The sequence below is a fragment of the Balaenoptera acutorostrata genome, chromosome 16 (genome assembly GCF_949987535.1).
Source record: "Balaenoptera acutorostrata chromosome 16, mBalAcu1.1, whole genome shotgun sequence".
NCBI classification, from domain to species: Eukaryota; Metazoa; Chordata; class Mammalia; order Artiodactyla; family Balaenopteridae; genus Balaenoptera; species Balaenoptera acutorostrata.
The window spans coordinates 33,162,538-33,188,519 of record NC_080079.1 but is presented as its reverse complement, the minus strand read 5'-3'; the positions used below and the strand labels follow the sequence as shown (position 1 = coordinate 33,188,519).

At 45.6% G+C, this 25,982-nt stretch overlaps 1 protein-coding gene across 48 annotated transcripts in view; it reads right to left on the bottom strand.

Annotated features, from left to right (window-relative positions):
• The window catches only part of SORBS1 (sorbin and SH3 domain containing 1), a 245,264-nt gene that overhangs the window by 58,906 nt on the left and 160,376 nt on the right, over positions 1-25,982 (bottom strand). For 24 of the 48 annotated variants that reach the window (XM_057531001.1, XM_057530997.1, XM_057531003.1 and 21 more), the window contains 7 exons: positions 19,572-19,744; positions 17,832-17,895; positions 15,915-15,989; positions 15,526-15,588; positions 5,913-5,960; positions 5,657-5,786; positions 3,835-3,949 (listed from right to left, as the gene is read on the bottom strand). In XM_057531001.1, coding sequence (XP_057386984.1) covers positions 3,835-3,949; positions 5,657-5,786; positions 5,913-5,960; positions 15,526-15,588; positions 15,915-15,989; positions 17,832-17,895; positions 19,572-19,744 — 668 coding nt within the window. The remainder of the gene's footprint in view (positions 1-3,834; positions 3,950-5,656; positions 5,787-5,912; positions 5,961-15,525; positions 15,589-15,914; positions 15,990-17,831; positions 17,896-19,571; positions 19,745-25,982) is intronic. The other 24 variants (XM_057531032.1, XM_057531035.1, XM_057530993.1 and 21 more) reach the window with 2 other exon arrangements.

The window sequence follows — 25,982 nt, the reverse complement described above, 5'->3', positions numbered from 1 at the left end:
TTCAGGAAACTGCCTGAATGCTTTGGTACTCAGTCCTGAAAGAATTAACCCATTTTATTGTCAAAGGTTGTTTGCAGATTGTTTTACTGCTGAGGTTAATGCTGGGCTGAGAACTGAGTCAGGAGGTATGTCAACCAGCTTGGACCCAGAGCAGCCAGTCTCAGCCCTCTGAGCTGCCAGAGAGAAAGTTAAAGAGGCAATACCACACAGCATCTGATTCTGCATTTATAACTCCACTACAGATCCAAGTACAGAACAGACAGGCAGAAAACATCCTTCTGGATGCAGAACAGGCTCTCTGTACTGGCAGGCAAAGCAGATTCCACAAGGCCAGGCTGAGTTCTCTGCTACTGGTGGCTATCTTTTCCCAGCTTGGCAAAATCCTCAGAAAAGGCAGGTGACTTGAGAGGGACACCTGATTGTCCTGAAGGACAGTTTTGCTGCTTGGATGGGAGCCAGAGACTAGCTTCAGATTTTAATTAAATAATCTGAATGTGGCCCGTTCATTTACACGGCATTTTATAATGGTCATAGATCTTTAACCCACATTATCGCACATGATCCTCTCACTCAGCGCTTCAGTGAGGCTGGCAGGCCAGATAATAATTTCATTTTATAGATGAAAACACTGTGGTTCAGAAAGGTTAAGCGATGTCCCAAGACATAAGGCAGAGTCAGAATTCGAACTCAGAACTCAGACCTTGCAATTCCTAGTCCGGTGCTGTTTACATTTCTCATACTCCCCATGAGAAGGGGGCGGGCCTGCTTAGTTTGTGGATGACACCAAGCTAAAACAGGGGTAAGTGACAAACTTGAAAAGTCAGGAAGGAATTCAAGGTGACAGTGAAATGGGAAGAAACCAAGTTGGGTAAATCCCCTTGTTTTACACTTTCAAATATATATCGTGTCTGTAATAAAGATTTTAATGTCTGTCCTTCCTACTCTACCCCTGTGGGAGCAGGAACTCCAACATCTAATGCAGAGCTTGGCACGTCAGAGTTATTCTATACAGCAGACCCTTGAACAGCGCGGGCATTAGGGGTGCACGCAATCGAAAAATCCAAGTATAATTTACAGTTGGCCCTGTGTAGCCACGGTTCCTCTATAGCCACGGATCCAACCAACCACGACTGTGTAGGGCTATAGCATTTACTATTGAAAAGAATCCAGGTATAAGTTGACTGTGCAGTTCAAACCCATGTTGTTCAAGGGTCAATTGTATATATTTATTGAATTGAGCTGAAGTTCAGTTCTATAAGGGACTTCGGAGGAAAGTGAAAGGAACACAGCCTGAAAAGAGCCATTTCTGACAAAGCAGGGACTGACCAATAGGTCTCCAACTCCAAGACCAGAAGAGAAGGAAATGGACTCATATTATGATAAGAGGGAGGGCAAACAGTTATGAAGAACTTCAGATGAGTTTGCCAAACAGCTGAATAGGTCACCAAGACTGTGAATCTCCTGGGGGGATTCTGAAGGTAGCACAGTGTTTACCTGTCTGGGATGCTGTGGGTTTGCTCCAGGGACAAGATGTGCTCTAAGGGCACCTTTCCAGCCTACTCTTCAGCTCTTTGTGTGAAGAACAGATAGAGAGATGTGCCCGTGAGGCCACAGTTTAAATTGCCAGGCCTAAGCAGACACGAGCACCTCCAGCTGGAAGAAAACTGGGGGGAAAAGTGGATTTTCCCCCCTTAAAAGGAGATGTGCATTTCTGAGAGCACATTTAGATTCTACATCTGTCTGTCTCTAGTTAGTATACTTATTCCCAGTAAACAACAACAACAATGTGTGTGTGTGTGTGTGTGTGTGTGTGTGTGTGTGTGTGTGTGTGTGCGGTGGTAGGGTGGTGGCTGCGGAAGGAAGGGGGTTCCTCAAATTCTGGTAAACCCGACACTGGAAACCAAAAGGCAGGACTCACGTGCTGAAACTCACATTCCAACGTTTCTGTTCATGTGGCAAAAATAGCAGGAAAAGAAATTCAAAAATAAGGGACGAATTCAATCCCTGTGAAGAGTAGACTGTGAAAAGATGAAGATTCTCCCTAAAATGAAAAATGACTCTTTGGGAAGAACAGCGCTAAATAGAGGGAAAGGCACGAAACTAAAACAGCTGGACAGTGGTGTTCCTCCCTGGCCAGCCTTTGGTGTTATGTCCTAACTGGACTGGCCCAGGTCCTGGTACAAGCAGGGGGCTTCCTGTGTGGGAACACCCAGACGGTGCTTGGCAATCCACGTGTATGGTCACCGCAACTCCCCAAAGAGGGCCCCGTGGGCCCTGTGTGCTACTTTTCGGGGTTTGTAAAAACAATATAAATGATCCCAAGGACCATGACATGGAAGGCATTGTGACCACTGTGGCATCAGTGAGAAAAATAAAACTATGTTATTGTTTTTTTTCCTAGTTTTGAATAGTGGTCAAATTATTAGGAACCAAGGAAAGGAGGAGGAAACAAAGGAGAAATTAAGGGGCAAGCCTTCAATAAATCAATGACCGTCTATGAACAATAATAAATAATAAATTGCCAACACAAAAGCACCCAGAGGCTTACAGAGTCTCTAAAATCACTGAAGTGTACTGACATGTGATGGTGTGTCCACCACTTGTTATTCAAGAGTTGGGAATATACTCAAAGGACGTGACATTCTTTCTAGGAAGACCTGTATGGAGGATTACCTTCTGTGCTTGTTACCTTCTAAGAGAGAGAGAACCTCCAATGCAGGGTGGAGCCAGAGGCAAAATTCTCCGCTCCTCTCAGAACTTTTTGCTTAAAATAACTGTGGTGCACAGTAAATGCTGAAGAATGACAACTCTGAAGCACTTCTGCGACCTGTTGAACCTTTTTTCCTAATTAAAATTACTTATCCCTTTGTGCTTTTAAAGATGTCACCTTTTTATTTTATTAAAAGTCAAATCAATTATTCCTTAAAAACATGTAGAGCAAAAGAGGTGGAGGGAGAATAATCTGAACCCACATTTCAGAGGCCTACTTATTCTGGACTCAGTGTGGTAACAGCATTTTAATAAGAATCAATCCCCAGCATGATAATTCCATCCTGCTGGCACAGCTGCAGGGTTTATAGAGCTTTGGAGGATCCCTTTTACCATGTTCAGAATTCTGAAACCAGCTTTTTCTAATGAAGGGTGAATAAAAGGAAACGTGATCGGCAGATATGAAACTAATCAGTTTGTAAAACTTCTCCCCTGCTTTTGCTGGGTGGTCTGCTATGCCCATACAGGCCATTTTCCCCACTGATCACTGCTTGGAGATGTGAACTTGTGTAGGCAACCATAAACCAGACTGAATATGAAATTCGTCGTCTCTATTGCACTTGTCAGAAAAGGAAGACCTAAAAAGACATACTCTAACAGCCTGGGGCTTTTTTCCCCCAAGTCACATCATCATATTAATTATTTGGCTTTTAATGATGTACTAGTAACTTCTACACGCTTTGCGCATGTTCAAATAAGAGACAGCTAAAAATCCCCAACTTTAGTCCAGTTAGTAATAAGCCTGATAAACGAATGGTTAGATGTTTAAAAAAGATAGCAGCAAAATCAACCTTTACATTACAAAATTTAAAATTAGTGAAAACCATGAGCAAAAAAGAGCAACAAAGCCACAATGAGAGGATTCTTTCAAAGCACGCTCTGGGGACTTATTTTGTGAACACCTGCAAAAGTGAAAAGGGTAATAATGCTTCGTATTTTCATTGTCTTCTAAACAAAGCAAGTCTATTTCAAGGGAGAAAGAATGTAATCCAAGTGCACACACAGTGCATCTGGATTAAAGAACACGGGCAGGGTGAGACAAAAGAACTTTAATATGCACATTACCATCTTTTCGTTGGTCAGAACGGAGGACTTGCCCGGCTGATATTCGTAAATGCTTTTGGGTTCTGCACGGTATTTTCTTGTATCCGCTTTCTTATCTGGAGGCTCCCAGTCGTTTCTGTAGAAAGGAAATCCTATTAGAGCTATTTTCATGAAAATTGGCATCCGACAGGTCTGACTTTGGCTGACTCTAGTCTAATCAAGGAATTTTTATATCCGAGGCACAAAATCGGACTCCGCGCAAAGCATTCAGTTGTGCTGGTTTCCTTCTTCAAACAAACAGATCCCTGTGTTCGCTTCACAAAAGGCTTGAGGTGTCCTGTGCTCACAACCGGACACCGGGAAGCAGAGAGAAGAGAAAGAGAAGAAAGGAAGCAGCAGCAGCAGCAGCAAAGCTTGCTCTGGAAAAATCCTTCACCTTGCTCTGTTCTCAGGAGCTTATCATTCCCCAGACATGCCTGTACTTCCCACTCAGGCTAGTGCAGTGAGAGAGAATGCAGGTCCCGGAGCCAGGCAGCTGTGCCAACCCTGCTACAGCACTTGCTAGCTAGCTGATCTGGGCCAAGCACTTTGCCGCTACCTACCTTAGTTTCCTCATCTGAAAAATGGGGTTGCTGTAAGGATTAAATGAGACAGTATGTCTCAGCATGTAAATCACTTAGCAGAGCGCCAGGCCCCCAGGAACCCCTCGATAAATGTTATTTGTTATTATAACCATGTTCTTCTTCCCTATTCCACACCCCATCCGGTAATCATCAAAACTGCAGCCTTTGGCACAAGTACTTAAACCGATCCAGCGAGGGATTTCAGAGGATACATGAAGCCTTGGAAATTATTTGCAAAATTTTTATACATGCACATAATTGCACTTTGCACTGTGATATTATATTCCGTTTTTCCTGCAAGGCTATAAACTTCTTGAAGGTAGGGACGATGATTTATGTATGTTTATAGTCCTCCATAGCATCTGGTTCAACCTGCACACAGAACGTACCCAGTAGGCGCCCGATGAACGCACTTGTAAGGACTTATGGGTATACCCAGCCTTCCTTTCAGATTAACTATCAAATTCCTCAGGCAGATGCCACTTACGTATATGTGGGATTTCAAAAACAGCCATTCATTTGTCTATGAAGATGGAAAAGGTTTGGAGGTGTGAAACAGTGCGTATTTAAAGGAAAAATAAATAATTCAGTTTGGCCAGGGCCTTTTTGCGGATTGAGAAGTGGTGGAAGATGGAGCTGGGAGACGCATGGGACACCAGTCCAGATGGCACAGGAAGTTGCTCCAGAGGGCAGAAGACTCAATAAAAGACAATCGGGTCATCTGGTGCGGGCATTAACAGATGACTGATATCATTACAACCATGTGAGCCTTATGCTTTGATAATGTGTTGAATAAATAAATAGATACTAAAAAGCGTGGCTTCATTTTAAAATTATATTCTCTGCTATGGGCCCCATCAGTATGCACAGAGTATAAAAACACATGACAATTCTTACGGCTAAGATTTCTCTTGTGAAGAGGTAAAAAGTGATGATAATTATCGTCAACATTATTTAAGTGCATACTGTGAGCCAGGCACTACTAGAAATGTTACATGCAGTATCTTGTTTTATCCTTGCAACATCCCTATGAATGCAAAATGTATCCCCATTTTACAGATGAGAACATTGAGACTCAGAAAAAACAAGTCACTGCTAATAAGTGACAGAGCAGGGATTCAAACTCAGGTCTGCTTGACTCCTGGCTCCAATGCTGCCTGACCCAGAGAAAGAGATTGTGTATGAGAACCTAAAATCACAGAGCTGATGGGAGCACTTACCTTTCTGGGCTTGATTTTAGCGAGGAAGAGCGGGTCGGGAGGGGAAGTGTGGCCGACCTCTTAACTACCTTCTCACCATCAATGTAGTTCATCTCACTTTTTGAGCGAGGCACAGAAAGGGGAGATTTTGCTGGAGAAGGAAAAAGTGGGTGTGAAAGACTTTTAAAACAGATGAAAACTGAAAACAGGAAGATGTCTTCCCTTATCCACCACTCTCCCTTCCTCCCCTACAACCAAGAAATTCTAAGTCACTTACTGTCTTCAGAAAAGGAATATCGAGGAGAGTACAGATCTGAATCATCATCTAGTGAACAAAACAAAACGTGATCAGGAGACATCCGGCTAAGGTAAGAGAACCGAGTGACACGTCCCCCACTGCCACTGTCCTGCACCGGCGTCCAGCCACACCCGGGAGCCCAGCGGATGGAGGCGGAGTCAAGCACCAGAAGCTACACCACGGCAAACCACAGTTCAGAGCTGGGTTTGGAGAACCCACCCAACCAAACAGACCTGTAGTCAGGAAGGTACATTCATGACGCCTGGGGAAAGACTGCTCCTGACACCCAGAAACGCATGGGGACAAATAGCCAAAGGCCCTCTCGAGAGAATTTCCACAAGCAAAGCTGGTCCCCAGCCTGGCTGAGTGGGAAACGGGCTGAGATCCCTGGTCCATACTGCTGAGTTTCATGGAGTCCCCAGGCCTGCTGGGTGGGATGGGGAGGCCTGGAGGTGTGGTTTCTAGCTGCCCAGCTCAGCTGTGACCCATTTCATATGCTAGGGTTCCATATACAATATCATGGAGCAAAGAGCTACTGCAGCTAAGAAAACACTTTGAGAAGCCCCTCATAATCATTTGTTCTGATTCCACCTCAAACTGGTTCCTCGAGTAGCTTTCCTTCCTTGGAACCCCACATGCCCTCGGCAGATGTGGTTACACGGTTTGCTCTGCAAAGGTGCCGCTCACGGAAAGTGCCTAGATTGTGACTCTGGACCAAATCAAACACACATGGGTTTCTGTGGTGGGAGATGGCTCTCCAAGGGCACAGCACACGTCCCTAAATAAGTGGAACACCGACTGGGGCGCTAAGACTGGCAGAACAAAGACAAGACATAAACCCTTCGTGGAGATGGCCGCATTGAACTAAACATGAGACTGCAGGTTCACTCACGAGAAGAGGTTTTTCTGCTGGGACTGTCCTGGAAACCCAGGATACTTAATCAACTACATCCATGATCCCACGAGGAATCACTACATCCCTCCAAAGAATTTCTCCAACAAGAGTTAGGCTGAAACAGCCTCTCCCGTTTTCTAATAGCTCGCTAACCTGAATTCAGAATTCATGAATATGGAATGAAGACCAACTCCTTCCCCTAAAATCAGTAACAGCTCTAACAAAGCACATGAACTAGCCTGCAAAGACAAGTCAGAGAATCCGATGTAATATGTCGATGGCTAAGTGTCAGTCAAGTCCTTATCTCCACGCAAGTCATTTTAAGTTTCAGAGCAGAAAAGGCCAGAATATTTTATAAAATGTAAATAAAGCTAACACTGCTATTGAGTATTATTCAAAACCAGTCTATCTCCCCTTTCGTCTCCCCATTTTATCTGTCCCAGGTCTCCCCAGCTCCAATAATGGAAAGGCTTCAGGTACCAAGATATCTTTTCTCCTCCCTCCCTCCCTCTTTTTGCTTTGATATTGACTAATTCTTATCCTTAAAGTTGAACAGGGTTTAAGGTTTTTCTGCCAGTATAGCCAAGCCTTTCCCTGCTATAAACTGAACATGCAAGCTTATTTATGTTAACTTTTGAAAATAGGGCAGAAGAAAGAGATAAAATGGGATCCAGAAATACACAATTTTGAGGACTATTCTGAAGACTTGTGTTACCTGCTTTTGTTTTGTATTACTGCTTTTGTTTTTTAACAGAACTTCTGATTATTGTGCTGATAAAATGCCACAGCATCAAAGAAAACGAGAAATCAGCTTTGAATGCAGAGATTTGATTGGAAAAATGGTGCCTGCCAAATGAGTGATTAGCTTAGTTAGAAACCAGTGTAAGTAGTGTTTAAAATCCAGCCTAGCCTTTTAGCTCAAAACACTGTATCTCTCTGAATCATGGGGAAATTACAGCCTAGGAGCAGATGGTAAGGTGAGGGTTAACTTATAACCTCGCTCTTGAGGTAAGCAGCACAGTTTTCATGAGGGAAAAATGGCATTTAAATATTCAAAGATCTTTTAAAAAATTCTCAGCTCTTTAAAAGTTTTTGCTCCCTAGACCTCTGATGTGGACTTCTAGAGGACTTGTTAAAGGAAAATGAGAAACAGTTCTTCTGAGATGGAAAAAAAAAACAACCCAGCATGGCTTGGGCGGTTAATCCGTGTATTTTGAAAGTTAGAAGTAGGAAAGAGAGGGGTGGCGGGGTGAACGCAATAGAGAAGTTTGAATGACTGAACCTTCTTAAAGCTGTTTCTTACTTGGTGTAAGTGGAAAAAGAAATCTCCCCCATTTCTGGCTAGCACAGGGCAGGGGCATCTCTGTGAACTAGCTTTTCATTTTTCCCCGTGTCCACAGGATCCAAGTCTGACACGTGGATTTCAGTCCCTTGACTTTCAAGTGGGCAAACTGAAGTTGCACAGATTCATCTGAACACTAGCAATTAGGACAAGTTCCAGGGGATGTGTAATTTATTCTTTTAATATTTAATGTTTGTCTTGCAAATCTAATGGAAGAAAATTTTACCTACATTTATGAATAAAAAGAATAGCTGCTCCCATTATTAAAAGCCTAACAGTAACTGGTAATTTACTAATATTGCCTCACTTAATCCTTGCAAAAACTCCTGGAGGTACGTAAATATCTATCTTAGAGACAAGGAAATTAGGGCCCAGGGAGGTTAAGCAAATTTGCCCTTAGCCACACCGTGAGAAAGACAAAGCAGGAACGGATTCAAGGTCTTTCTGACCCCACTTCCCTACCTATGCTGCCCCTCAGCCCTATGATAGGGATGGGGCTTCATTCTACCCTCATCTGCCCAATCCTGGGGAGAACTGTGGCTATTCCATTATCATTTTTATTAGGGAAGAGGCAGGGGAGGGTGTTCTTTTGAAACTCGAGTCACACACTGCAGTGCTGGCCAGGCTGACTTCTAGCCCTTGAAGCCTTTGCTCTACTTTTCTGCAACACGCCCCCCCCTGTTGACATTTAAGCAAGTTTTCTGAGTTACCCCACCACACGTCTAGCTTTCCTCCTGCTCTTCTCCAGGGAAATGGGTAAAACTAAGTCACTCTTGCTACATCTTTCACTTGCTGCTTCTTGTACCTTCTCCTGGCAGGCTAAGTGTATACTGGGACAGGTGGAGATGCAGCTGGAAATACAATGAATGGGGAAACCGGGTGTAAGGTTCACCTTCTGCATTTCTATACACCAGAGCTGGCCAAATATGTGTGTGTTTAACCCTAGTTGAGACACATTAAATGAAATGTTCCTCAAGTTGTCTATGAACACAGACCCCATCTATGCATGAAATCCTGCTTTCACTACTTCTCCAAGCGTCCTTTCAAAGAACGTCCTAGTGGGCTCAGCAGAGCCGGGATCTTGTGATTCCTACTTGTGGTGGAACAACGCTGACTGTGTCCTTCAGAGCCCCAAGCAGCAAACATCAAATCTTGGCAGCGATACCCAGAACTTCCTGCGCCAGTGACTTCCAGAAAACTCTAACACTAAGCAGCATTTACTGGGGGTGAACAACTCACTCCTGAGCCCTGAAGACCCCTGCTGGGCTTTGATGTTTACACACCAGTGATTGCCCTCTGGGCTTTGGCAATCTGTTCTTGGAGGCTGCATTTGGGGACAGCTACTCTCCTAAAACTGCCAGGAGGCACATAATTGCCTTTCCAACCACAGTAACTTTAAATAGACTAAAAAAGACTTCTTCAGTTTTTTTTTTTTTTAAAGAATTTATAATAATCTTAAAGACACTGGAGAAAGTGCTGTTTGTTCTATAAAAAGTGTGTAATTGACCGAAATGGGATGACTGACAAAAAAGCAGTATTTGCATAATTGCTTGCCTATATCAATTAAATTTCAATTTTATGCATTTGTTAGGCCTTTAAACTTAAAATTATTTTTCTAATATCAGTGGCTCATTTTTAACACAATCTTTTTCCACTGCTCAAATTAATCCCTTTTCCTGCTTTACCCCACACACTCAGGAGGAGAAAGGATAAAGGGGTCGAGATAGACACACACACACCCACCCACCCACCCAACAAACAAAAATGGTCAAACAAAAAGGTACACAGAGGTGGGTATCCAGGCTAGGTGGGATTGGGGAGGAAGAATAAGAAAAAGGGGGAGTGGGGCAGGAGGGTCAGGAAGAGTCCAGGGAGCTTGGGGGAACAGCCCCCAAATCGTCGATGTTCTGGTTAGAAGCAATCAAATTCTAAATAATGAAAAAAAGATCAATATAGGCTGTTAGAGTAGCTACAGAAGACAAATTCAGAAACAAAATCAAATGTGAGGAGTAAAGAGAATGAGGTGGCGCAGGACAGGAATGAAAGGAGCAGAGGTCTGGGAGGACCAGGGGGCTGCAAGACAACTCACCGGCCTCATCTCCCGGGGCGTCCCTCCCTCGAAGGTGGAAAGGGACTAACTGCTACTCTCTCTTAACTATCTCACAGGTCAGACTTCTGCGCTTGCTAAGCAGAGGACTTCTGGGCGGCTCTAGTTAGGGGAGCAAAGGTGATGGCTGCGAGCACTCAGCCCCTCCTTCGGGCAGTACTCGCTGCAGTTCGGGCACAGATCCTGGCCAGGCATCTTTACGACAGAACCATTTGCTTGAATTCAAGCAAAATAAGGCTATTCTCAGAAATCCTTTAAGGCCAGTAGAGGATTATCTTAAATATAGATATGCTTGGGAAAAATCAGCCTCCTAAATCCTTGCCTTAGTGCATCCCCATCTAGGAACGGGGAAGAAGCTCAGTGAGACTGACCACTATGACGTGATAAGTCACCACAACCTGAGGATGTCCTGAGGTTGTGTCTTGAGTCACTTCACCAGGAGGTGGCAGTGGCCACCATCAGCCTGACAGCAGTGGAAGAGGCATCCAAAACGAAGGGAAAACCTCGGCTCTGAGATTTCGCCCTTGGCTGATACGACAGCCCTTTATCCTGATAGGACCAAATGGGTTCTCACTGGCATGGACCACAAAGTAATACACCAGTTCCTCGGCTTTGCTGATTTGGAGGCATCATTTGAAAATATCTCCCACTTTCTTGACATGAAGCATGTCAAGAGAGCCAGCATCATCTGGCCATGTTCAGAGTAGAAAAGCGAGTTCTTTTCAATCTGTATTCCCCACACTCATTCTATATTCAAATCCCCAAATTTGCACTGGCGAGCATCTCCTTCCATTTTTGGAGGATGAAAAGGGTGGCATTCCTCCACTGCAGTGGTTCTCAGCCCTGATCGTGTGCCAAATTACTTGGGGAGCTTTCCTAACCTCATATTCCCGTATGCCACACCGGGAGACTCTGGCTCAGCCGAGCAAAGCATGACTGACTCAGAAGCAGGGCAAGCTGGATGCCTGGAGTTAGGCATCAGAGAGCCCCTGGCGAAGGGGCCAACCAAGAACACAGAGTGCAGCAGGAGAGGGAAAGGAATCAGCAGAGGAAATAAAAAACCCATGTCTGGGGGACCCCAGAGACCTGGGTTTGAATCCTGGCTCTGCCACTTGCTGTGTGATCTTCCACAAATTATTTGACCTTTCTGAGCCTCATACCCTTTATTGACAAAAATGAGGACTCACCTCATGGGGTTGCTGGGAGGATGAACATGAGATAACAATTATGATGCACCCAGCACGGAGCCTTGTATTCAGTAAGGGCTCAAGAGATGGCAGTGCCAAGCACAGTCACTGCAGTGGTTGTGCTATTACCACTATTAACAGGATTCCACCACAGGGCTATTTCCTAAGGATGGAGGCAGTGGAGGGCTTTCTGAGGCTGTTTCTCCACAGCATGTCCCTCTGGCTCCTGCTTCAGGAAGAAACCATGGGCAGGATGTCTGAAGACTCAGTCTAGCAGCCCTTCCATGGTCTGGGTGCAGCAGTGGGTGGCACTGGCTCTAGTCTCTATCAACATCCCCTCTCCCCACGCCCACAACCAGAAAGACCTAGTGGCATCTCAGATGCTGGGAAGGGACATGTGTCTTTAAGAGAGAGACTGGAGTATAATTCACAGACAAGTAGCTTTGGGTCAGAGAGGAAGGAATGATGGGCAGGAGAGGGTGGGTCAAGGGAAGGTTTAAAAGAAAAAGAAAGTAAAGTTATCCCCAATAGATTTCTGGTAAATTCTTTTTATTTTTGATAAGCTTTCTAGGGATGAGGGTATATAGAGAAGTTATACGAAATAAGTCTTCTGAATTCATTCTACTCTCCCCAAATTTCCTAGCCCTAATTCCTCCCAACGACCCCATGAGATAAAGAATAATCAGACATAACCGTTGCTCCTGTCCCATAGAGTGGTCTCAAAGATTATAAAATGATTAGAAGTGACTGCACCTTGTTGGAATTTACAGGCTTCTTTAAAAGTACATTTTAAATCTCACTGATTAAGACATGATAATTCTATTTGTCTTCTGAAAGTCTGGCCAGAAGTTTACTTTTTCACTGTAGCTGAGGGCGGGGGTGGGGGAAGGTAGCTAAGCTTGACACAAACTTTCACATAATCCTTCACTATTTAGGAGAATCAGCTTTGAGACACTTAGAAATGTCTTTTTTATACTGTATAATCAACTAGAATTTAGACAAAAAGCAGCAGCCCTTAGGCTAGGTTTTGATAGGTCTATTGCAAATAATTCTAGTTTCAAATTCTGAGTTCAAACAAAACAAAATAACCAGCAGCAACAACAGTCTTCTCCCCGAAGGGGACAGACTCCAGAATGACAGCTCACATTTCTCAGTAAATCTGTCTATTTTTTAATGCTCGTTAAAAACTATGCGTAGAGGCTGCCTCGGTTAGGTGCTAATCCATCTTTAACACCCTTCTTTGAAAGGGATAACTCCTTCCCATGTTAAGAAGGGTGTGCAGAGCCCAGGGCCACCGACTGGTAGCACGGGGCTGGAGTGGTACCGAGGGCACGGCTGAGGAAGACCTGCCAGAACTCACAAACATCTAAACCACAAACCTGAGACTCTCTCATTACTTTAAAAAAATTAAAATGAAAATAACAATTCTTTAAAGTGAGCTAGCTCAAAGATTTCACTCGTTTGTAAAAAGCCTTCATCTAATTGAATACATCTGTGATCTACGTCTGAATCTGTCATCTAGGCAAGAGCGGGGGTGAGACAGAACCTACCCTGTTTTTAAAAAAATCTCCAGGGAAGAAGACTTCTTAGAAACTTGTGTTGAAGTCTAATCATCTTGGTTATTATGAATCTTTTATATCCAATCTAATTTTCTTCCTCCTTATCCTTTAAGATGATTTCTTCCTTTTTGGTCTTTGAAAATAAAAACTGGTAAGGTCTGCTTCCTAAATTATAAGTGAAAACTTATCATGTCATCCCTTACTTTTTTTTTCCTTTTTTGGCTGTGTTGGGTCTTTGTTCCTGTGCCCATGGTTTGTCTAGTTGCAGCCAGCGGTGGCTTCTCTTGTGTGGAGCACGGGCTCTAGGCACGTGGGCTTCAGTAGCTGTGGCTCGCGGGCTCTAGAGTGCAGGCTCAGTAGTCGTGGCGCACAGGCTTAGTTGCTCCGCAGCGTGTGGGATTCCCCCAGACCAGGGATCGAACCCGTGTCCCCTGCATTGGCAGGAGGACTCTTAACCACTGTGCCACCCTTAACCACTGTCCCAATCCCTTACTCTTTATGCCTCGTGGTAAAATAAGCCCGACTTGACGTGTACCACCAAGCAGACGGTATCGTCAGCCAGGGTTGCTAGGTGCTGCGCCTGATGACATGGCAGCTCTGGGTGTGAGGCCAGAAGGCGAAACTCTGTCTTCAGCTCAACAGCCAGGCTGACTGGAAGCTGCTGGCACTGCCTGCGACAGGCCTAAGGCATTCTTCCAGGCTGATGGGAGTCACTGTTTTTCTCCACAGGACTCCTCCAGGTGGCCTTCCTCTGCCCACGTCTATGGGATTCTACACCTTCACGCATGCTGTGTGCTGGTCATCTTCCCTAGAAAGGAATCCTATCTTATGAGTGGGTTGGGTTCTCCAAGTCCAAATAAAGCACAAATCAAAAAACTGCATTTGATCAAAATTACCCTAAAAAAATTTCTCACTCATCCAGTTCAGTTCATTGTTTCTGAAGCAATGCTTTTTGGCTAGAATCAGCACCCCAAGAGCAAAAAACTAGGTTATCCCACACCAGATAGACTCTTGTTGGAAGGAGGTCACTGATTGAAATGAAATCAACAGCTTTTAATTTTTTAAGTATCAGTTCCTTCCGTAGACTTTTCTTTTTGTTCACAATAGGCCCCAGGCATGAAAGGGTTGGAAACCACCGACTAGCACATCCCAGGGAGACTAAAAATGGAATATGGTATTTTAACTAAAACTGTATCTAACACATCTCAGCATGCCATCACGTATATGTTAAGTGATCAATAAAAGTTTGGTGAATGATTGAATGGACGACTTCACCAATGATGAGAAGGGCTGGGCAGGATGGTTTGCTGAGCTAATCAGAACAGATAAGCACTTGAAGAGGGGACTGCACTGGGCTTCATCCCTAGAAAGAACTCTGCTTCTGAGGTCCAAAGCCTTCACTCAGCAACACTCTTCAGGCATGTGCTAAGGACCTACTGTGTGCCAGCAAGGTTTTCTGGGGCCTTCTGGACACGTGCTCTCACAACTGCCACCACGTTGGACACAGTACGATGAAGTAGCCTTGTCTAACTCCCTGCCTGACGTGAACTTGGGAGAAAAGAGGACATATCTTATTCATGGCACTGTCCTCAGTTCCGAGGACAGCATGTGGCGCACACACGTGCTCAATACTACTTGAATGAATGAAGCTCAGAGCTCTCAACATCTCATCCTAGAAGAGCATTTAATCAAAGTGCCTCCTGCCTACCCCACCCACTCCTCTCTTTCTGGGTCACTCATCTAAAAATCAGACAATCCCTGCGACTAGAATAATTCTCAGGATGCTGCCCTTCACTCACCTTTTAGAACCTTCTTTGACACCTAGGCTATTTACCCCAGAAAAGAATATCTTTTAGATACAAGTGTGGCCATCCTCCCACAGCAGGTCCAAATTCCTAGCCAGCTCTTTCATGAAAAAGTTTCTAGCTTGGTCAAAACCCTTATTTTCAAGGGCTATCATCTCCCACCATGACTGAATCCCATACCTGGATAGGTCTTGGGGAATTTCCTACCAAGGAGATATACCTGGAGATACACCCAGGGCAAGAGGGGCCCAGTGGAGAGTTAGTTGCACATATGGGAACCAGGTAATGTTTCTCTTGCGGACGCTGGCACGTCTACCTCCTGCCCATGAGCCATAATGACTCAGCTTCCCCGAGTCAGTGCGCCGCCACCGGCATCACGTGACCACCCCCAGATACAAAGCCCTGGGTATCTGAGTACAGGCAGCTTTTCCCAGAGCCCCACATGTTCAAAGTATCGTAACGAAGCCACACTGGTTACCCCATTAATCTTGTAAACTCCAAGGGAATAGGATTAAAATACCACCTGGATAGACTCCTGTTACACAGTCAGCGAGGAGCAAGAGAACGCCACAAAACACAAGGTTAGAGGGAAGCAAATGATGGGGAGAGAGCTCTTAGCCACCAGGAAGAACCCCAAGGCGAAAAAGAAAGTAACAGGATCGGTACAAAGAGAGGCACATGATTTTCCTTTAATTACCTTCAGATTTAGGACTAGGAGTAGATGCAGGAAACTGGTAGGTAGGAGTGTAAGGATTGTCCTCTGCAGCAGAGAAAAGCAGTGGATTTTCAAACCATCCACTACGGAGTGGAGGAAGTGACAAATCTCCAACTGATTCTTTCAAATGACCCATTACCTATTTTAGTGTTATTAAAGCACACGGCATCACACTTGAAAAGAGATTAATGAATTAGAAAGGACTTGGTTATTTTAATAAGGCACATCATGCAAATCAGTGAAATAAAATTTCTGCCAACCAAAAATGACTATAAAAACAAAATCTAAAAGCCAAATCTTATTCCTAAAATGGAACTAGAAGAATTAATTGAAGGCTAGGACAACAGATACACTGTCTAAGTTCATGGTACCTTCAGAATTTTGCTGGATTTCAGGAAGTTCAGGGAATTGGTACGTAGGGAAATAAGGGTTTTCTTCAGGAGTGTCTAGGCAGAGGAGCAGGTTTGGGAGAGAGAATAGAGGAAGATACAAATGGAGAGAATGAACGAATAGGAATCCACACACAATTCAGGCTCCTTGAATTCTGGAACATACTAAGCTTCACCAGGGATGAAAGAAATTCAAATTGCTTTTAAAAATCCAGTCCTTTTGCCTGAATTACTGAGACACGTCTAAAGACACAATATCATTTCTCTTCTTGGACAAAGAATTACATAAATACAGTCTCCGATAAGCAAAAGGCATTTAACACAAAGCTTCAAATTTTCACCTTTTATGGGCAAAAAATATTAAGTATGCTAATAAACTGTGTGTAAAGAAAACAACTGTCATCAAATGATTTTTTTAAAAAAATCAAAGCTTGTGCTGTAGACATTAGAATCGGGGCAAATTAGTAGATTCTTAATTTTTCAAATACCTCTGCCTAGGGCAGGTAGTTTCGCTCAGAATCTGTAATTTAGGTTGAGTTATCATCTATAATATATGAGAGGACCCATGCTGCCTGAGGGGCAGAATTACATATTTTTCACATATGCACCTGTGTCTCGGCATTTGGGCCGCCAAAGCTGGATCTAAAGGTGAGAGAGACACAGATTGCTGGGGAAATGGACATTGGCTTTAGGAAGTGACCAGTGGAACTGACACCATCTGATCAGACAGCCAGCATCACCACCGGGACTGAGCTCATACCTCAGAAAAGAGTGAATTTACTCTTGGCTCAGAAACACTAAATACTGAGCATCTCAAAATTTAGAAACAAATTGAAGAGGGGTACCCCCAGGTTCATTCTGAACACTGCAGGAGCTAATTAACAGTGATGTTAGCTGGCAGCCACAGCTAATCAGAGAGACTGGTCATCTGCGGCATAGGCTGACCAGACAATGACCAGACGCTTTTCCTTTGCCTTCGCGTGTCTTCTGTGCCAGGCGGCCAGACTGGATTTGGCCACAGGGAAGGACAGGATGCTCTGCCTGCAGGAGGAGTGGTACCCTTCCCACAGTGAAGCTGCATCCCTGCCCAGCAGCTGAGTGGCGGCACAGGCGGGTGGGAGCTGTGGGGCTTGCAACCTGCCTGAGAACTGGCCTGGGGTTCTCCCACCATGCTGGGTCCGCTGCTGGCAGCCCAGCAGGCCCCTGATTTGGAAGCACTACTCTCCCAGCTTGAGCGGGCTTTGTTGTGTCAGCTCTGGACTGGCTCTCAGGGCTCCCTGCCAAGTGCTGGCTCCCAGCTGGGGAAGATTATTTTTCACATTAATACCGTCATACAGGTGCACCATGCGTCCTACTTCACAAGGCAGAATTTGCTCTCATTTGGACCCTGCCACATCCCTCAGAGGAAGGGGAGGGGAACAAACACAAAGAGAGAGGTACATGATTGGCCCATGGTCACATGAGTGCTTGGGGGACTGAACCCAGACGAGAACACTTTTTAACTCCCAGTTCATGCCTTCTCAACTTGCTCTGCCTACAGGGCAGTCATGGGCAGACACTGGGAGGTGCACCTAAAGCCAGAAGCAGGTGGGAGTCGAAGCTGCTCACATCCCAGGCAGGCAGATGCTAAAGAACGCGGGCAGAGTGCTGGGCTCAGCCTGCTGCATCCCCAACATCTGGGAGGGAGGACTTGGGAGCCGACCTCAGCTCCCACATGTGAGGCAGGCGCACAAGCTCTCCCGCCCTCTCTGCTCTGAAGGTGCATGGCTGGGCTCAGGCAGGCCCGGGCCTAATGAGGTCAAGCTGCAGGGCCCAGTCTTCCGGCCAAGTGAGTTTAGGTCCTCACCACAATAGTCAACATATGGGCACAGCACAGCTTCTACAAATGAAAATCAATACCTCTGTTTAGTTTGTGGATCTGCTTAAACATGGTCTTGTACCAGTCTTTTGATCTCTCGGTGTTCTGGAGAAAAAGAGTAAAATAAAATGGAAATCTCAGCACATTTCAGAACTTCCATGATTACGAAAGCAAAATGCAAAGTGACAACGTCTCAAGTCAAAACTCATGTAATTCTATACATCTTTGTGATCTCACATGGAAAGCTTTTAAATGCAAAACTGTTGAGAAAGAACAGACAAACCAAGGGATTCAGACCTGAATCTGCGGGGTACTATTTGGAGGCAGGTTTTGAAACCAGTGGACAAGGATCCACTTGAAATGTGTCCATTCTTAGGTAATTTTTAGAGAGAACCTCTCTCCATATATAGATGACTAAACTGAAGTAAGGCTCCTAGAAATGTAAGAAACAAGGAACATATGCTATCACCCATTTCAGGTTACTCTGTAGAAGTATATCTAAGCCACCTGCATAGGGCTAGATTTAGAATGTATACATTAAAACGTAACCCATTACAGCATCCAACGCCAGAGAGTTTCCATCCTAACCACAAAGCTGGGTTGTTTTTTAAGATAAAAATAAAACAAGGAAGGAGACAGGTGGTTAGATCAGATACTTTCACTCCCACCTTACAGATGAGAAAATGTGATACAGAAAGTCAAAGGTCACAGAGCAGGTGAGCGGGAGGGCTGCCCAACAGGATGGTTAGCGGGAAGGGTCTGCTCTGTCACCCACAGGTTGTGCAATCCTGGGCAAGTAATCCCGCCTGAGTCCCTGTTTCCTCATCTATAAAATGGGAATGATATTAGTACCTACCTTGTACGGTGAATCATGTTTAAATGAGGTAATGCATTAGGAAACGAACACTGCGATCATTATTAGTAATAATTCTTTCTACTACTTATTATTATTATTGGAATACTTATTATTCCTTAGGACAACAATTCTTTTGAGGCTTAGCCCACTGTTGTTTCTATCAGCCTCCCCCAAAGGGACACAAAAACCTGTCCTTTGCTCAATGGAAATCACAGAGAAACACATCACAGCCAGTGTTCTGGTTCTGGCACACGGAGAGGGATGGGGTTCACCCCAATCCAGGTTCAAATGTGGGGCTTCTCTGGGATCCCAGGGCCTGCAGGAGGCTGGTGGGCCTGCACAGCGGGGAGGGCTACGCCAGGGCTGCCACGAGACCCACCCTGTTCTGAGGCCTTGCAGGCTGAATCCACCCTGTGTGTCCCCGAGAGTCTCCCACTCTCCCTGGATGACGGGCTATCTCCCATCCAAGGGAACTTCTTCCTGAACGCATGGTGGCAGGGACCCTGAGCCTCGCACTCTTCCCAGGGTTCTCTAACCCTGGACTACAGCACAATAACGAAGGAGACTGGGAAACACTGCCCACGACCTTCCCCTCTTGAACACACACATGCCTGAAGCCTCTCAGAAGTTCTGCCGCAGAGAAAGCAATCTGCCTTTGTTCCACCCAGCTTTCCCCCACATTCATCGGACCATGAAACCCTTTTCTCATGGATTTAGTAACAGCTAACGTATGCTTTGGGAAAAGCTGTCGCCCAGCTCTTGGACGCTCTGCAGGCCTCAGTGGGCTTAGAGAGAAGGCAGTGCTGAGGACCCTCCTTTTGAGGTCTCTGCCACCCACAGACGGGGTTCACATGGACCCAGGGGTGGACACCCGTCACTGGCTTAGGACAAAGCCTAAGAAGGACTTGTAGGTCGGCACTCGTACCCGGAGTGGGATGCCCACATCATCCATGGAAACATCGCTTAGATCCTGAGTGCTCTTTGCCACCCGCCTGCTGTCATCCTTCACCTTCTTCTCAGCAGCCCTGCCAGGGGAGGTGGGTTTTTCCTGAGTTGGTGCTGAGTCCTGCTCTCCCACTCTTCTTTCCAAGACAGGATCTGGAAAAGAAAAGCAATCATTAGCTGAAGCTCTTCTGGTGGCTCCAAAGCAAATTCCCCACAAACAATCCAGCTAGGGTAGAGTGTGTCTGCCAATTCTCAATTGCAAGGAGTTGTACTTAGAGCAGGGGTTAGCAAACCATGGCCCAGCCCCCGGTTTCTGTAAATAAAGTTTTATTAGAACACAGCCATGCCCTTCGCTTATGTATTACTTACTGCTGCTTTGGAGCTAAAATGGCAGAGCTGAGTAGCTGTGACAGAAACCGTATGGCCAGCAAAGCCTAACATTTACCATCTGGCCCTTTTTTTTTGTTTAGTACTTATTTTTTATTTATTGGATGAAAGATTAGAGTCTGTAGCGTTTTACCATTTTCAAAAGTTTCACACACATGATTTCTTATAATCCCATAATAACCCTTTGTCCTTCTACCCTTACATTGCCCCTCTCCCCTTCTTCTTACCCCACTGGGAACCACTAGTTTATTCTCTATACCTGAGTCTGTTTTTTTGTTTTATTCACTAGTTTGTTGTATTTTTTAGATTACACATATAAGTGATATCATGGCAGTATCTGTCTTTCTCTGACTTATTTCACCAAGCATAATGCCCTCCAAGTCCATCCATGTTGCTGCAAATGGCAAAATTTCATTTTTATGGCTGAGTCGTATTCCACTGTATACATACCACATCTTCTTTATCCATTCATCTGTTGATGGACACTTAGGTTGCTTCCATACCTTGGCAACTGTAAATAATGCTGCTATGAACATTGGGGTGCATGTATCTTTTCAAATTAGTGTTTTTGTTTTTTTTTCAGATATATACCCAGGAGTGGAATTGCTGGGTCATATGGTAGCTCTATTTGAGGTTTTTTTTTTTTTTTTTGAGAAACCTCCATACTGTTTTCCGCCCATTAGGCCCTTTTAAAAAATGTGCGGACAGTGTGGTAAGTGCCCTATAGAGGACTGTACTTGGTGCTCCAGACATCCAGGTAGTTCTGACTTTTCTAGGAAGTCAGGGAGCAGGTAAACCACACGAGGGTGGCCAGACACTACTTGAAAGTTCTTGTTTCCCCTTGAGGAAGTCACTTAACTTTTCTGTGCCTCTGTTTTCTCATCCAGAAATGGGGATAACACTTCAACTGGCCAGCTCACAGCGATGTTGTGAGGACCCAATAAGATAGCTTACGCCAAGTGCTCAGAAAACGGTAAACTGCTAAATGCACATTAGAGTTTATTTAATTTCATCCAGGATTGGAAGCTACAGAGAGCTAATAAACATACCACGTGTGGTCTATAGATTATAAAATGACTTATTATTGGAATACTTATTATTCCTTAGGACAACAATTCCAACAACAATTGTGTTGTTACTCCAAGGCATGTCATTTATTTACGGGAGGCATTTACAAAGCACCTGCCAGGCGCTAGGCGTTCACATGTGCTGAGGACATGGGGGTGAACCTTTCCCAGCCTGGCCTTCAAGGAACTGACGGTCTGGTAGGCAGAAAGAGCAGGAGAGCCAGCAGTGAGAATGGAGGCAACCAGTGCTGACAGAGGAGTCCACATCCAGCTCCGCTGAGGAAGTGGGTTCAGGCACCACCCCTCAGAAGGGTCAGCCAGACAAAGAGGAAGTGAAGGATGCTCCTGGCAGAGGGAATGGCATAAGCAAATGCCAGGGGCCTCGGGACTACTCTGAGCTTATTACGGGCCAGGCAGTGCGCTAAGCTCTTCACGTACATTATCGCACCTCATCCTCCCAATAACTCTATGAGGAAGAAACTATCATCATCCCTCCATTTTTTAAAAAAAGAAACAAGTAAAATTAATTTTTATTTTATTTACTCTATCTAAAATATCATTTCAACATGTAATCAGTATAAGCAATTACTAATGAGGTATTATACCTTCTTTATCTTGTACCAAGCACTGCATGTCAGTGTGTATATTATACCTACAGCACCTCTTGATTTGGATTAGCCACATTTTAAGTGCTCAATGGCCACATGCGGCTAGTGGCTACCATACTGGACAGAATAGCAGTAGAGTATGAATGCCCATGTAACCATTTATTAGTGTTGTGGTCTGCATTGAGCTTTTCAGAGTATCAGTTCCTGATCCATTAAGTCATCCCTCCAATTTTAAAAAACAGGTAAGGGGAACAAAGCACAGAAAAGTTAAAGTAGCCTGCTTGAGGTCACATAGCAGCACGTGGTCAAGCCGGGATTTGGCCTAGTGTCCACCTGACTCCAGCGGTCCTGTCTGAACCACATCCTGTCTGGCCTCCCTCCAAGGTGGGACCAAGGTTTCGAGCCTGGGAGCCTGGCCTGATCCAAACAGAGAAGTCAGGAAAGGGAACTGGGCTGGGGAAGGCAGGGAGTGAAGACTGCCTGCACTTAGACAGGGTAACTTTGAGGAGACAGCGAGACACTCAAGTAGAAGTGCCCCGGAGACCCTGAAGACATATGAGAGTGAAGCCCAGGGAGAGGCCCCGGAAGAGGGTGATTTTGGAGCCATCAGCACAAAAGTGATGGCTGAAGGCAAGGAGATGGAAGAGGTCAGTGGAGGAGATGACAGCAGAGTCAAGGGCCGAAGTCATGCACGAAGGAATGTCACAGTTACAGGCTGAAAAGCAGAAAAAAAAAAAAAAAAGGGTTCCCAGAAGCTTGCAGTTGTTGTTGGAGGGATAGGAGATGAACCGGAGAGGAACAAGCGAGGTGTCACTGAAACCAGAGAAGACAGAGTTCCAAGAAGTGGGATGGTAATGCGTCAGAGGAAAAAAAAGAAAAAAAAGAAATTGAAGCAGAGGAAGCGGCATTACCTTAGGCAAAAAAAGAGTCACAGGATCTCTCTGAGGGAGAAAATTTCAGGAGGGGAGAGAGGGTAGACACCAGATTGCAGGGGAAGGGGAGTCTGTGGGCAGGGAGTGGGCAGTTAAGTAGGGAGGGAGGTCAGCACGGAGGAGAGTGTGTCAGATGGTCACCAGAGAGGCCAAAAGATTGGGGGGCAAAAAGGGTTACACTGGGGAGTCTAATGTCCTACCAGGGGAGCCCATGAGGTGAGACGGCAGGGGATGAAGATGTGCCCAGGCTATTAGTACGTGTCCGGGAAGGATCTGTTCATTGACTGAGGGAGAGGTTCTCACCTCTGAGAAAAGAAAACGTTCCGAGTGCTGGCGGGAGGACTAAACATTCCACGTTCCAGGGTACATGGAAAGCGGTGCCGAGGTCAGAGATGTCTGTGTGTGGAGGAGGGGTGTGGGAGCTGGGGAAACACTGCCGCCAGCGAGCTCAGGTTTACGACTTTCACAGACTGCTCAATGGAGTGGCTTTGCCTGGGTTTCAAACAAACTTCTGAAATGAATACTCATTCTGGGACCGCAGAACAATTTCTAAACATTTTGTGCAAGACTCAGCTTCATGAGTGTTTCAGAAAACCCCATCACCGTAAGTTGTTGTTTTTTTTTTTTAAAGACATAGGGATTTTCCTTAATTAAAACGATTTCACACTGCTCTGATTTTTTTTAATTTTTAACTTTTTATACAATTGTAAAGGTTACGCTCCATTTATAGTTATTACAAAATATTGGCTATATTCCCCGTGTTGTACAATATACCCTTGTAGCCCATCTTACACTCAATAGGTTGTACTTCCTACCCCCTCACCCCTGCACTGGAAACCACTAGTGTGTTCTCTACATCTGTGAGTCTACTTCTTTTTTGTTTTATTCACTAGTTTGTTGTATCTCTGGCATCACCACCGTAAGCTTTAAAAGATGTTAAGACCAGACTGGTTTTACGGGATGAGTTCTCAGGCTCCCACGAAATTCCCACAGGAGGCCAAGGATTTTGGCAGGAAGCTCAGGAGGGTGGGGGGATGTTGAGTTACCAGAGTCCCCCCTTAACATGGCTGTGCTGAACACTCCCTTCCCGAGTGGAAAGGCCTTGCCTAAGTGTGATCAAGTTGCAGCAGGTGAGGCTGATTTCAAGCTGTCTCACCAAGTGCTTAGAGACGCCCATAGTCCTCACGCTCTACTGTCATCTCTTCAGAGGAAGATCACAGATATGCCAACCTCAGCGTTTCCAGACCTAGAGCAATTCTTAAGAAATTGTTAGGGCAGGTGGCTCTAGCAGCCATCACTTAACTGCAGAACTCAAGCTGACAGTCCATGGATTGGTTCCCAAGCTGCCAGAGTCCTTTTGATCTATAAAAATTAGCCCTGGGCTTCCCTGGTGGCGCAGTGGTTGAGAATCTGCCTGCCAATGCAGGGGACACGGGTTCGAGCCCTGGTCTGGGAAGATCCCATATGCCACGGAGCAACTGGGCCCGTGAGCCACAACTACTGAGCCTGCGCGTCTGGAGCCTGTGCTCCACAACAAGAGAGGCCACGACAGTGAGAGGCCCGTGCATCGCGATGAAGAGTGGCCCCCGCTCGCCGCAACTAGAGAAAGCCCTCGCACAGAAACGAAGACCCAACACAGCCATAAATAAATAAATAAATAAATAAATTAAAAAAAAAAAATTAGCCCTGAACTCTTTTACTTTAGAAGCCTATGATCATGTGATGTGTAATTGAGTGGGTTTCAATACACAGAGGGCTGAACTGCAGCCTCTCAAGAAGAAGTGTTTCTTTATATAGTGGAAACCCAAGGTGACACTTCATTGTACCGTGCAGGTGATGGGGCCACCCTGTGACATCCAATGGGTTACGATGAAGTCTTGCTGCTATGTCTCACTAGGCAAATACATGACATCCTGGAGCATTTCCTTCTAGTTTTATACTGTGCTTTCAAAGGAAGGTCCTGGAAAGGGCCACTCAATGAAGGATGCTGCTGACGACCTGGACAGGGCATGTGTGTCTGGGGGAGGTGGGAGAGCATCCCTAGTCTTCACACCCAAAGCTCTGTGATTGAGGATCACAGCGCTGCTTACACTTCCCTCGGGGAAGGGAGGGGTGGCCTCTCCGTACCTTATGCCAGCCCCTCTGTCCCAGCCCTTGTTTTCCTGTCTTTCCACCCACGGGACAGGAGCTTCATGAGGCCAAATCCCATGCGGGTCTCATTCCTGGATGAATCTCATTAAGCATGAAGCCCCACAGAGGTTCAATAAAAAAATTCGGTTAGTAGGAGGGATTAGTCCTTCCAAGTCCCATCACCACTGGGGTGGGGGGAAAAGCCTTACTTTCTCTTACTCCAGAGCACAGACTAGAGCACCAGCCCCACCAGCCCTCTCTCCTTCAGGAGCTTCTGAACAAAATGGTGCTCTTCCTTTTTAAACAAAACGGCTTTTAGTGAGCACCTACTTTATGTCCCGCTCTATCAAATACCCTTAGTGGATCTGCACCAAAAGTGGAGGATGGAAGCGCTGGGCTTATTTTAAAGCGGAGGATGCGGCCTGAGCCTGCCAGCACGATAGAGAAGCCCCGACATTCACACAGCACCTTCCAGTGTGCAAAGCACCCTCCCTCTTCCCATCACAAATGATCCCTACAACGCCTCTTTGAGGCAGGGGCAAGGATTACATGCCTATTTCCCATACGAGGAAACTGGCTCAGAGAGGTGAAGTCACTTACCCAGGGACAAACAGCTACTATAAGAGGGAAGAACCAGGACCGAACTCTGGGTCCCCTAACTTGTGTTGAGGTGCCTTTTCAAACTCCCCAAAGCAGGAAGGCGCCCACAGGAGCTCCTTTTCAGAGCCGCCCTGTTCTCAGCAATCTGGGCTGGGGCCAGGGAATGAAGTGGGCTGGAGTGCGGCAGCTCCAGGAGGGGTTATCAAAGGGCACCTTGAGCTCAGCCATGGCCTGTCCTGGCCCTGCGGCCAAGTCCTGGATAAAGTGGAGAGGGTGTGAGAGCCCCATGTCCTCCCCACCAGGCTCTCCACGAATCACAAGGACAGAAGCAGGATGAAGGAACACAGAACTCATGGAGCAGCTGCTCAGAAAAATGGCGGCTTTTGCTATCCACCAGATCAGGGGTCCTCAACCCCAGAGATCACGAGTCCCAGCAAGTCCACCACGTGCCATGTGTCTGCATGCATGTGGCTGTGTGGCTTTTTCTAGAGAATGAATCTACTGCCTTGCTTAGATTCTCCAAATGAGTTCATGACCAAAACAAGGTTACAAGCCACGATATCACACCATTAGCTGCTTGAGGGCAGCACAGTTCCCCAAAACAGCCCCAGAGCCTGGCTTGGTGCCTTACACAAAGTAGGCACTCAATAAAATGACAAGTGAGCCA